We start from the raw sequence: 14,542 nt of genomic DNA on the forward strand, positions 1-14,542 counted from the left end.
CTTTTTATTCAGCAACAAAGGTTCACATCAGAGATATTTGATACTATTCATTCTTACAACAACTGAACATAAAATACTCACAGGCAAACGTTTTTGGGGCCATACAAACAAGAGTGAAAGAAACATGTCTGTTAGTTCTATGTCCGAACTGACTACGGTAACACGGAAAGGACAAAACATACGTTAGTGCAACTTATTCTGACCACTTCAGGGCCCCTTTTGCTTGCTTTGAACAACTGAACATCACATATTAATGGGCTTATTAGTATTAGTACTGATTAGTGGGACTAAGACTCCTGTCAATCACTCACAACTGTAAATACACTGGTGGGGACATAAACATGTGTAAAAGTAGTGTTTTTTTACATGGACATTTTCATTTTAAATGTCTTCAAATGGTGGGGTTGAGAAGGACACAGTTGTTTGGAAGCACTGACATGTGCAATTATTTTTATCACCGGAGTACTTCCAGTCTGGAATATCACTGAAAGGCAATACATGCTGTTGATGCGTTCCCCCCGCCCCCCAACAACTATGCAATTAATCGTGATTAATCGCAGAAAGCCATGCGATTAATCGCAATTAAAAATTTTAATCTCTGCCCACCACTACAAATAACATATTGACCTCTGACCTCCATGAGCTATAATGGCAATGGCCATTATAAGACATGTTTTTAACTACAGCTTAATGTCCCTGACCACCAAATCACATCTCCCCCAACTGTCTAAACCTGTAAAAGTTACACTTCAATCACAATGGGTAACACAAATCTATGTAAAAGGTCAACAACAAAGTTGATAAGGCATGTTATTGCACTATTCAGGCTCTCAGAGTTGATGGAGAAGTTTGTAGCAGCCATGCTCAAATCACAGGAAACAAGAAGCTAACACACTGGGGACCTCTAACTCAGAGAAGGCAAACATGTTCACAATGAACCACACCACACAATGCAAGTATGCAGACACTTTTGACTCCGTCTCTGTAAGCTTTGTTTATACAGTGTGTGTGTGTGTGTGTGTGTGTGTGTGTGTGTTTTGCCATAGTGAATGTCGAAATCAAGGATTTTGAGGGGATAAAGGTCTATGAAAAAAGGGCCACTAGCCTGGTCAAATCCTTTATTGCTGCAACTAATCATAGAAATGAACAAAATAGATAGGAGACAAAAAAATGATTAGAGATTAATGCTACCATCTTAAGTAAAGCATCCAAACCATTTGTATTTGAAATGTATTAAATATCTATTCAAATTTCCAACAATGGCATCAAGCAATATTCAACATGGCTTAATGGCCAGATTAAATTGGCTTCCCGTCGAGTAGATAAATATGTTACTTTCAGTGTCAGGAGGTGAAAAACACAACAAGGGAAATGAATTGACAGAGCTGAACAAAGGAGAGAGGATAAAATACGGCATGGGCTCCAAGGTTATCCTTTATATACTCTCTGGGTAGGTGAGGCCAGCAACTCAGAGAGTAAGAAATTTCCACTCTTCTTTGATAAAAAGCCCGGGCTGTTGAAATCTATTCAGTATTACATCCTTCAGGTTTGTTCCTATTCAAGACTGTTAGCATCTTTATTTGTCGACTTATCACAGGCTTAACTGTGCAAGCAAACAGAGCACGATTGTGTGCTGGAGGTGGCTAAAGAAAACATAAAATAAAGCTGCGAATTTTACTGTGTCCCGCAACAGTCGGGCAAAAAAGACATCAACAGTCCAAATTTTTAAAAAAATGGCATTATAGATTCAAAAGAAACTGTTTGGGAAGAGTAAATCCAAAATAATGCAGTCCCAAGAACTCTAAGTATAACTGTCTATGTTAATATTAGCAGTCTTCTTAAAAGTGACACAGGGCTCTGCTATCAACAGCAATTCGCCTTCAAACTATTTGATGGAAAGTACGAGCTCTGAGCCGTGCAATCAGACATCAAGGCAGCAGTCAGCCTGCCAGCAATTCTCCACTCATGTGTTTGAGGGAGCTCTCAAACCACAAGAAGCCCACTTCGACTGCCTGTTCCCTCTGTGTTATCCCGTCTGCCTCCCTGCCTGGAGGACACAAATGAAGTTGGTTACTGGTTTGGGGTTCGAGTACAGGATCATTAACACCTGACTTCAGCACAGTGCAATAACACTGACAGAGATTATGACTGCCAGATATGTGACTAAAAGGGTAGAAGGGAAGAGGCACATAATGAAATAAAATGAACTGTAACTGTGGAACAAAGAAGCTTTTTTTTTTTTTTTAATTCCTTGTGTCTAATGGCAATGGTTCACACAAACAGAAACAGTAACAAATACACAAGTTTAATGACCCATCCTGAGTGAACGGCTGTAAATTCCCTGTTTACGATGCTCAAGCATCACGACTAAACTTGCCCACAAAAGGGCTTTTTACTGTTGCTGACAACAGACAAACACACACACACACACACACACACACACAAATACAGATATACAAAGAACAAGAAAGGACCATTAGTGTAGCCTTGGGCTATACATACACGGATGCATCCCTAATAGTATCAAGCGTGGTAAAACTGAGACACAAAACAGAGCATTTGAAAGACATAATGCAGTCTTTTTCCAGTCTGAGGCTGTATAAAAATGAACTCTGCCCTCAGGCTTATATGTTTGCATAAAGAAACTATGGAAGGAAAAAGCAAAGAAACAATACAAAACAAAATTCTGGAAACCAGAAAACAGAAAAACGGCTATGCCGCCCTTGATAGGTGATTTTAACCGGAACCCAAATGTTTACACATAGTGAAGGGATTTAGCTCTTAAATATGTCAAAAAGATGACTCAAAAAATCTACACAAATTATTCAGGAGAAACCTGACTAATTTGCTTAAGTACAAAGCCGGGGGGCATTCAGAGACTAGCTCCACTATTATTTCAGAATACATTTTCTGATGGAGATAAAATTAACTTGGTGGAAAAAAGCCAGTCTAATTTCATTTAATAGGTACAAATGAAATTAATATGCAACTTAATGAAACTAATATTGTGAATCAATTTGAACATGAAATTAAATTTTCATGTAATCCCAGGTGAAATACTATGCCAGACTGTTTAGAGGATGTGCACTAATAAAGTGAAGGGGGTGCACACGAGATTCATCTGTCGGACTCTGCCTAAAATTGTTCTGTGCAAAGTAATCTGAAATGGACAACTTCAAAGTCAAAGCATGAGTCTGAATGTTCTTTTTCGGTATAAATTCCCACTTTGAGTAAATGTTATTTGATTGCTAGTCCTGCCTTACAGGTCTGACAACACAGTGTCTGGTTGGTGTCCCCTGCCTCAGCACTTTAGAGTCAAAAACACTGAACAGTTTGATGGATTATTATAGACCAGTATTTGTGCTCTGTGTCATCTTAGTGTCTGACAACAGAGCCACATGCTATTTAGATGTTTCAGTGGCTGTTGAGCTGACAGACAGTTTGACAGCTGTGTATTTTCAGGTTTCAAAGAGATACGTATCTAAATACACAGACCTATTTTAATCCTCATTCTCTTTACAAGCATGAGTTTTCTACAATGAACAACACTACACATTACCAGTGGTTTCACATAACAAGACCTATTTCCCGAGCCATGTCGTCTGTAAACTCATCTCAGTTGGCAATAACTGCAGACAGTAACAGTTTTTACAATATTTTATCAAAGGTGAAATTGCTTTGCTGTACATTTACAAGCACAGAGACAGGTCATTTTATTAAAATAACTAAAACAGCATGGGGAAAAAAAAGTTTGTCTTTGTCAAACCATTTTGAGTCTGTAGTTTCAATTCCAAAACTAGAGTCCATCCTGTGAGGATGGGCAAAACGCTTGACAAAAATAGTGTTCATTGTGTGGCCGATTGAGTGGCAATCTGTGGTAAAGTTGCACTGTCAACAGATGAATACCGTCCTCACCCTCCCCTATGGTAGCTGCTAATAAAACCCCTGAATAGAGCCTTGGTTTGTTTGTTCTGAGCATTTACAATATGAAAAAGCCACTGTGGTCCACACTCCAAAATATTAGGTAAAGTAAAATACCTAAGTAGTTTAATATGTATTGCCTGCCAAGATTCACTATGGCAGTGTATTTATTTCAGAGACAGGGTGGGGTACAGTGCAGGGTATGCAGCATACACTGTAGGCAGAAGTAAGTTCATTGTTTATAGAAAGGCTCAGCAGTTCCTTATTGTGGCACAGTGTGAGTCATGTGATCGAATCAGTGATGTGTTTTAGCCGGTGGCAGGACCAGACAGAAAAAATTCGAAAAAGCAAAGGATGTTGTGAACAGTCAGTGTTTTTATGAGATCATGAATAAAACAGATCATAAATAATCAACTTGTCAGTGAGTTTTTCCTCCATTATTGTTGACAGTGTGGATATTAAAGGTCCCTCTCCTTCTGGGTTTTGAATGATTGGGTGAGTGACAAGTGACATTGATGAGTGCAATGTTGTTGCAAAAGTTTAAAGTCTTTTCATCTCAGAGCGATGTGAGGGCAATGGGAAAGAAAATGCCATGAGCACAGGGTGTTTTTGAGCCAAGGACGTTGAGAGATGTAAACACTGAACTGTATGAGATTTGTCTGAAAGAAAAAAATAAAAAGAAGACACAACCAGCGCAAAAACATCTGTGCATGGACACGAGCCTAACACAGAAAAAAAGTGTGAAGCTTAAGCAATATCACAATCTTTACAGTATTTCCATCCAGAGCTGGAGTCATTTTTCAAAAAGATCTTGTGATGACAGGAAAGTTGGACAAAAAGTCATACATAAAATCTTCTCCTGCACATCCTCAGTGGGGTTCAAGTCTGGACTCTATGGAGGCCAGTGTGTGAAAATCATGTCTCATGCTTCCTTAACCCCTATTTCACAACTTGAGATCAATGATTCCTGACACTGCCATCTTGGAATCAGAAAGAAATACATTGATGGAAGACCCTGGTCATTTGGTATATTCAGGTAGTCAGCTGACCTCGATTTATGAACAAATAGCATTGCTGAACCTAGAACTGACCAAATGATCATGACATCGCCCCCATAGGCTAGTACTATAGGCACTAGGCATGATGGGCGATCACTTCCTCCACCTCTGTTCCCATCCTGATGCATGTACAGTTTGGAATAGAGTCAATCTGAACTTATCAGACCGCATGATCTTTTTCCATTGAAACAGCAAATCAAAGCCTTTTTGTTTGACTGTCGTCACTGATAAGTGGTTTCTTAAGGCTACACAGCTGTGAAGTCCCAATCCCTTTAGTTCTTTTCAGATTATGCCAGTGGAAATGCTCTTACTTTCACTAATAAACATAACTATAGGTTCTTCCATTGATTTTTTTATGATGTTATTTCAACAAACATTTACGCAATCTCTGATCATCACCATTCAAGATTTTTTCCAGCCACAATTCTTCCTTAAAAATTATGGTTCACCACTTTCCTTCTAGGTTTTAATGATGCGTTGGACAGTTTTTGCCAATTTTAGTGGTTTCAGCAATTTCCTTAGATGTTTTCTTTGCCTCTGAAACAGAGTTTGACATGTTTTTTTCAGAAATGAGAAGTGACTCCCTCCTTCAGTTCAGGTTAAATAACTTGTTGGAGGTGACACATATTGATCACTGCAGTAACTATGTAATGGGAAGTTCCTTATTTGTTTAGTTAAATCCAGGTGGTAACTTTTTTTTGGCTATGCAGTGTGTGTAGCATATTTGATCATTAAATTATTCAAGATGCAAGACTTTTCTAGGCCCTGCAGATAACCTGTGGAAGCACTCTGCCCTGCAGCATGACATCAGTTTGACATTTGGCTGGAATACACAGGGAAGGAGAGAGGCAGAGAATGAATGCCACATGTTCACACAGACAAACTGGCAAAGAGACATAAAGGCCACACACACACAAATTAATAGTTCCAAATGTTCTGACGCAGAGGCAGTTTTGAGAACAACTGCAACTGATGCTGCGCATGTGTGTATGTGTGTGTGTCAAACAGAGATCTCTCTGTTTCATCAGCTGACAAATGCCACCAATGATGTCACTACTACCTCAGATGAATATTTAAAACAGATCATCTAAAAACAGACACACAAAGGGCACATTATCTCTCACACACAAACACACACGGATGTCGCGCAAGCAGACACACACATGAACCGTGTCAAATTCATGGCACCAGTGACAATTTGCACAAAAGCACATATTAAGCATGGATTTGCTGCGACACAAGTGTTATTTGGGGGAGATTTGTCAACAGCCAGTTCACCCAGTGGACGTTTTCATGTAATCCCCTGGTCTCCAAAAGAGTTCATATGAAAAGAGTACAAACAACGGGATTTATCTGTAGCCAGTCTGACCCCTTTGAAAAACAACTGGATCAGATCTAGACCCCCTGCTGGCAGAGAACTGGCACGAGACTGGCATCTGTACACGCATAATTCAACACGCATCAAAATTCACACAAATGAAAGTGTCCAAATCTGGACTGAAGACCCATAAAACCCTACAGCCACAGAGATGTCCAAATAAGCAAGTACACAATTAAGTAGAGTATCAGTATTTTGGTTGTCTCACCTTTAACTGTGATTTAAAAGTAATTAAACAATTTATCAGCCATCATCTACAAAAAACATAAAGACTCTTAAGGGCCAGAACAGTATGTCTGTGTCTGGGTGGCAGCTTTACATAAATACTGCATTCTGTTTTCATTTCAATCCCTCAAATTAATGGAATATGAACAACCACATGTTTGGTGAACTGCTTGGATTTACAGCTTACATGTGTGGTAGTCTAAGAAGCTTTAGGAATAAAGACTGATCAGTGCTTAAGACTATAAACATCTAGGACACAGTAAACTATTTAGGAAAACTTTCGGGGCAACCCAGCTTGAGAGCCGACTGGTCAGAACCCTGAACAGAGACCATCGGTTTGTTCTTTGTTTCCCAGTTGGTCAGACCCTTTGCTGTGAGACATTTCCCTACTCTCTTTCCTCACATTTCCCATTCTGTCTACACTTTTCACTGTTGAAAAAAAAGCCATGAAATCAAAGGACCTCAAATAGGCAGTCATTGAATGGTTTCTTTGAACTTTTAACTCTTCATTAGAAACCTGATGCATCTCTAAAGACAAAGATCCTCCTTTTTCCAGTTCAACAATGGTAGGTCAGTGTGCTACAAGCAAAAGCCTATTAGTAGCATAGTAGTTAGCCCACGAAGTCCAGGGGTCCACTAATAGAAAATCCAATAAAATGCTGAAAACCCCTTCATAGCACTAACAAATGTCATGATATGATGTATGATCACGTAATATCCCCCATTTGTAGACTGTGATTAGTTACATCATGAAGCTTATTAACTTATTCACAATAAGTATGTAGTTAAACCAAGAGGGTTATTGTTCTTTAGAACAGTGCAGTTGTGTTTCTAAGTTGTTTTCTCGACTGCTTTAGAACTCAAATCATCAGTGAACCTCAAGGACACGCAGGAAGATGATTGATGGATTATCATCAATGGGGGCCCCTGCACACTGGAATTAGTCTGTTGTAACTAGCCCACTGAGAATACAGCATGCGGGTCAGTCGAGAGACACAGATCTGTAAACAACATGAAATTAGCCCATAAAAATGTGTGTGTGTCTGTGTTTGTGTATCTGTAAACATCAAAGTGGTAAAGTCATGTGCTCTAACCCTCCCTCTTCCATAGTATTTATCAATGTTTGCTACAAGTGCAACACTCCTATGGTATTAACAAAGCAATACGTCTTTGATGGTAGAAAAATAAATATAGTGAAAAGAGACCGTCAAACTATGTCTCTTATGTATTTTCTGTGCTTTGATAATACACATGAAATGATAAGGTGACATAGTGGGCTAGACACCTGTTAGGTGTACGTTATATTTGGATTAAAAGAACTATTAGCATATGTGCATGCACACACCAACAGCCCATTACACATCCGTCATGAACAAAGAATGTGACTAATAAAATTAGAAGCTCTGAATAAGTGGTCGAGAAAAGAGAGAGGAGCTGTGGAGATGTGCATGCGAACACACGAACACACACACACACCATAAAACGGCTTAAATGGCAAAGAGGCAGTGAAATTGAATTCACAGTTAGAGCTGAATATTTTATAAGCCTTGCTCTGTGCTTCTGTGTCAGTTTTTGTCTCACCCTGTGTTAATGGAGATGATTTCAATGAGAGGGTTCTTTCTGATCTTAGGCAAGTCCAGTCTGGCTCCTCCAAGCCTTCGGCCTCCGTCTTTCTTCTGACCCAGCAGACGAACGGAGTGCCCTGTAAACAGAAAACACAGTAACTGCAATCCACATTCGTCTGTAAACTGGAATATTCACTCCCATGGTCAATTTCTGTTTGATCAGCCATTGCTTTATTGCAAAGGGAAGACTGACTGCCATGTATAAAGAAACAGGTTAGAGATTATACAGTTTATTGTGCGAATAGCTAGAAAGGGATAATGTCCTCTACTGGAAGCTGCAGTGCTTGATTTTTTTAGCATTATTTTAGCCTATTGTCAGTCAAGTTTTTTGACACAGCTTTTGGCTAACTGGAGGTAGGGGATTCAATACATGACAGGTGTAATTACAAATCACTGATCAGATTCTACCAGGCATATTAACACAGAATCTTGGAAAAGTGAAGCCACATTTCCATACCAGCACAAAACAGTGTCAGATCTTCTACTTTTATCTTTAGTTTTCTGATTTGGACCAAGTGGAGACAGCTCCAGAGCGAAGGTGTTTATGTTTCCTTCTTTAAGGTATTTCTGGAATTTCTTCAATTTCAGCTCCTAAAGTTTTAAATCTGTTGCCTTGATACATAGAGTAAAAACTTGTAAAAAAGGCATTTACAGTTACCCATTTCTCCAAAAGAAACCTATTGTCTTCCAAACAAAAGCTGTCAAATTTCATTTATCTACGTATGAGGCATTTTAATAGTGTGAACATGACACAGGAAGATCATGAAGTAAGGCAGCAGATCAGAGCAGAAACTATTTAGGAAAAGTTTGAGAAGATGCAAGAAAAAACAGGTGCATCTTGAATCAACTTAGGGGCATAATATTCTTCAGTTAAATAATTAAACAATAGTAGAACGGCAGATGAAAATCATTTAGTGGATATATCACAGTGTAGGAGGAACAAATTAAAATCAATAGCTAAAAATAATGCCTAATAGGAGGTGATGTCCAGCCTTTGGTGTGTGGAAATGGGATGCAGTTGTCCCTCCTCTTCCATCGTCTAATAGGCTAACGGCTAGAGGTGTGCGAGATGGAGGCGCTGAGGGATGGAATTGTCTTCCTGTTTTCATCCGCTTTACATGGGTCTCTTGGGAGGGTGGGCTCAGGGCAGGAAGCTGGGCTATCAATTGGTAGATAAAAATGACAATCTGCCCCAGAGGAGGACAAAGAGCCAATCAGTGAGGCGTGACTGGTCGTAATATCCCAGTACAAGCAAGGAAATGAGAAAACTTCCCTCGTGGAAAACAGCTGGGACTTAGAGCACGGACAATAATTTTTTCTATGTCCCTCTTCGGTCAAGACATACTCCGACAAGTGCAAATTCATGTCTGTAACCACTGCTTTGTCTGTTAATTAGATTCATTCGTACAACAATGCTTTCAGATGTACCTGCTCCTAAACTGACACAGACAGATTTAAAATATCGAAACCCAAAGTTTAGCCTCAAAATACAATCCCCACATGTGGCTTGTTTCCTTGTAATTGCCAGCTGAATTTGCAACAAAAGACATCAGGTGCGCTCATCAACTGGTTTGGAGCAAATAAACAAAGCTGTGTAGCTGAGTACCACTAAACAAAACCAGTTGTTTTCCCACCGACAAAAGACAGAAAAGAAGATGCAAAACCAGTTGGGTTTATTCCTGACAGAGACAGCTTCTTATTCTTCTCTACAAGCTAAAAACAGCTGATTTGCCAAAAAAAAAAGATGTTTCCGTCTCCCTTATGAACAGAACATTGAATGAAAATCTATTTTTTTTAAATGCAAAAACCACCTCATGCAAAGTTCTTTCTAAGTCTTGCTTTTCCACCATCTTTTGCTAATGTGATACATAAAAACAAACAACAGAAACACAGCTATAGATAACACACACATCACTTTATACAGCACATTATTGTTACTGAGTCTTCGTACTTTTACTCCTCTGTTTTTTTTTCCATCTCTCTCCTTTGTTCTTTTCTATCGTCCATAAATACAAGCCAACATAAATCCGTCCATTCACTCATAACAGCCCATTAAAACATGGTAAAGAAAATGGAAGGGGGAAACCGAGGAAGGAATGATAGAAAAGTAGATGGATGGATGGCTAGATGATAAAAAAGAAAAAATACATCACAGATGAAAGATGTATAGGATGGCCAGATGGATGGTTGGATCAGAGGGGTAGGGAGCTAAAAGGATGACCTGTTGACCTGTGTCTGATGTCTCATAAGTGGTGGGTCTGGTTGTGCTCCCCGGTTTGATTGTAAAGCAGCAGGCAGGATCAGGGGGGGATGGGGGCACGTTGAAAGAAGAGACAGAGGTGGCAGATGAGGATGACAGGAGGGGTGTACAGTTTGTTTCGCGTCCTCTCGATACAAGGGGCAGTGGGATATGTACAGCTGCCATAATGGAAAAGCCAAAATGTCAGCCGAATCAATTTCGATGATCAAGTATACAACTTCGCAACCCTACCTTAGCGCAGATCCAATCATTCGGTAAAACCGCAGTCATACCTGAGTCTTTGATGCTTGACAGTGACAGGCTCTTCTAGGGCTGGGCAATATATCAAATTAATCTGATTAAATGAGGTCTTGCTTTCTGAAACTAGTGAAAAATGCCTAAATTCCAAAATCAGGATTATTCCTCTGAAGACCTTTCCTTAAAAAAAACAAAAAAAAAAAACCTGTGTCTGAAAGTGTCAAACAGTCAAACATGGCATTATTGTTTTATTTAAGAAATGATTTTTGAGTTAAACTTAGTCTTCACATCATGTCGCCAGAAAGCAATTAAGTAAAACTGTAAACTGTCCATAACCTTTAATAAAAGAAAAGAAAAAAAGAGCTAGATTTAATACTTTGCCCATACTGCTCAGCTTTAGACTTTTCATATAACATGTTTCTGTGATTAAACATTAAAAGACACTTTTCAGAATTCAGATTACTTCGTAAATTTGTGAATATACTAGGTTTCCCAGCTGATACCTTTGGTTCATTTCCTCTTATCCCTGTCTGAATCCCTCTCTGTGTGTATTTTATGCTCCAGCTTCATTTTTCCAGCACTTGCACGCGCCAACTCTTTGTTTATCTTTGTGAAATAGGATCATGAGGTTATGTGGATGCCATGTAGCCTCTGATCTTTAGCTAAGTAGATACATTAGTCTGTCTAACCTTTCGCCCATTTCTATATCTCACACACACTAAATCTAAACCGCTTCTAAAGATAAAAGAATATCAGGTGAAATGGTATCATCCACGGCTATCATCTCAGTGAAAGAAGATCAATATTAGGAGGCCAATAAAGAAAATAAGACATCAAAATGCCCCCATAAAGAAAGAGGTACGTCTGTTATTTATTAATGGTGCAAAGATCAGACATCAGTGGAAACCTGATTTCCTTTAAAAGGAAAACATTAATAAAGATATTTTCATGCCTTTGTGTGTTGGTCTGAATAAAACAAACATTAAGTAACTGTTTTTGATGAGAATCACTGAGACATAAATGTGTTGTCTATGGGGATCATTAATGATTTTTTAATCAATCTGCTAGTGGGCTTAGATTTCTGGATAAACCCAAAGCTGGAAAACAAACATCTGGCATTGCTTAGAAAAGCCGTTCTGGAAACTCATTTAGAAAAGCAAGCTTGTTACTACAGTAACAACAGTAGCCACCACATCCCAGACGCTACAACGGTGGAAAGCAGACGATCGAGTCGTTGTAGTGTGTGTGACCGTATACATGTAAAATAATGTGTGCATGCTCAGCAGCCCCATCTGAGATAACTAACAGATAAACACGTATCTTCGTATTTACAACAGGTAGTAACTGGAGTTTTATGTTTTGCAGTGTGCACTGATTAAATGGAGGTTTGGAGTAGGGTAGTATCCTCGCAGAGTGACAGTTCTGAAGCACGTTTTTGAGCCAGGAGAGTATAGATACCCTCACACTTCAAGAAACAAGCTCATAAAAGCATGCCAGTACTCTTGTCATGTGGAAAACAGACCTGCAAGCAATTTTGGTGCAGAAAAGAACTGTGTCTATTAGCAGTTCATTGCAGTAAGTATTTTAGTAGCCATTACAAAAGGCAAATCCCCTAGCTTAAAGGTTTATGCCCAGGCCTCCGAGCTGAAATAACAGCTCTCAGTTTATACGAGGTCATAAAGAACTGTAATGATACTGGGGAAATTAGTTTCCATGGAGGGGGTGAAGAGGGAGGAAAAGAAAGAGAAGGAGGGCAGATGGGATTGAACCGAACTGTGTGGAAGCAGACGGAGGTGGAAGACATGAGGGGAAGAGATCAAAAGATGATGAGGATTGAGAGGGAAAAGGAAAGGAAGCGGTGGAAAGAGCAAATCATCCAGAAGAAAGAGGGAATAGCAGTGTGTACATGTGTGAAAGCGTGTGTAGTCAGACAAGTTAGGGCTGATGACACATTGTAAAATTAAGCCTCAGTTCAGCTGTCCTTCATTAGCAAGGCTTGCAAAGCAAACTAGTCAGTCACACACAGTGTACACTCAATCTGTTCTTTATTAGAGAACAGCTGGGGGTGTATGACAGCTTGACTGGACACTCTCATACTGTAAACTCTGCCTGACCTTCATTAAACAGTTAAGTGCGGCGGTTCGCTTTAAACGGATGACCTAATCACTGCCATGTGAGTCTGTCTCGCTGTCAGTGAGCTTCTCTGAGAATCACTTAACAAGCAACTCGTACCGAAAGACAGGCAGGTTCCAAAGGCAAAACAGATGACTTGGCTTTCAAATACACTTCAATGAAACCCATTACTCTTACTAAATAAGGTGATCAAAAATAATTTTTGGCAGTAGCTCGAGCTTCTGTGCTCTCACACATCTAATTTTAACACAAAGAATATACTTCTGCTCAGATTTGTCATTTCCACCACATTCAACTATACAGAAATTATTCCGGAATAAATATATAAAAATACAAATAATAATAATAATAAGTTGTGGTCATTTTTTTTTATTCTACAACCAGTCTTATTGATACTACTTTTGCTTTTCACCAGTCTAGTCATTCTTGACTGTGGGCAGATCCAGGCAGTGAGGAGCCAGGATAATTACTCATTTATTAGCTGATCAATGCCATTCTGTTTATTCTACCACACAATGCGCTTGTGTGTGTGTGTGTGTGTGTGTGTGTCTGTGTGTGTTTGGAAATACCTTTAACAGCCTCGTCTACTACTTCCACCACTCGATCAATCTGCTGGACCTGAAACACAGACACACATGGGACGAGTTTATTGATGTCCGAGTCCCTACACTCAAACCAAAGTCTGATATTGACAACACAAAACACCGATCCGCACTCAAACAAAGTGGGCATGTAAATATACACAGTAAGACACGTATTATGCAGTATGCACACAGATGAGTACAAACAGATACATTCACACCAAGTTTTCTCCAGCCAGGATTAAGTGATATAGATTTCCTAAATGCCACTGTGGATCTATATTAAGTAATACATTGAGTCAACACTCCATGTGGCAGAGCAATATAAATGGCTGAAAGAAAGATGCAGAGAAAGAAATGATAAAAGAGACACAAAAAACATCTTCACGTAACAAGGGAACTGTCATTACACAAGAGACACACAAAGGCAGAGTTTCAACAACTAGCACAAACTAACACAGAGGGCCATTTCCTTTACTCTTGTCAGTGGAAAAAAAAAAAAATCTACTGCTTTGAAGTGTGAACCTCACAAAACACAATTAATTTATGTGAAGAAAATCAGCTCAACCCTGTTGGACACACCGTTAGGGGGCTGAGCTGGATACTTAATAGACAGATTTTTCTACAGAGAACTGAACTGATTTAACAAATCTGCCAATTATCTGTACAAGACAGAGGAAACAGAGAGTAAAACAGACAAAAATGGATGGAAGCGGTGATAAAAAAAAAAAAAAAAAAAAAAGGAAATACTCGATCTAACACAAGGCTTCTCTTGTTATAAGGCTTATGTGCAGCATTGAGGCTGTTTTAGGTTCCATCACAGTCAAAGTAATGTAAAATCAATGTGGACAACACCCAAACTAACCAACTACTCCCAGGTCTAATGGAAATAGTTGGTCTCAAATAGACTCCAGCAAGTTTTATTTTTAAACTTTTTAAGGCTGGTTATTATTGTTATCTGCCCTCATTTGTACACATTAGGGATGTAGACAATTAATCGACTATCAATTAATTATCAATAAGAATTTGCTGGATTAAATTACAGTAATTGTTGGTTAATTGCCCCTTTCCACGGTGGTATTTTGTGGTATCGAGAGGAGGGGGCGCCAGTGCCTAGACTAGGC

At 39.2% G+C, this 14,542-nt stretch overlaps 1 protein-coding gene across 1 annotated transcript in view; it reads right to left on the bottom strand.

Moving 5' to 3' along the window:
* The window catches only part of cdkal1 (CDK5 regulatory subunit associated protein 1-like 1), a 282,213-nt gene that overhangs the window by 185,907 nt on the left and 81,764 nt on the right, over positions 1-14,542 (bottom strand). The window contains exons 6-7 of the mRNA XM_030158613.1: positions 13,407-13,455; positions 8,164-8,284 (exon numbers count right to left, since the gene is read on the bottom strand). Coding sequence (XP_030014473.1) covers positions 8,164-8,284; positions 13,407-13,455 — 170 coding nt within the window. The remainder of the gene's footprint in view (positions 1-8,163; positions 8,285-13,406; positions 13,456-14,542) is intronic.

Source organism: Sphaeramia orbicularis, chromosome 16, assembly GCF_902148855.1.
Source record: "Sphaeramia orbicularis chromosome 16, fSphaOr1.1, whole genome shotgun sequence".
NCBI classification, from domain to species: Eukaryota; Metazoa; Chordata; class Actinopteri; order Kurtiformes; family Apogonidae; genus Sphaeramia; species Sphaeramia orbicularis.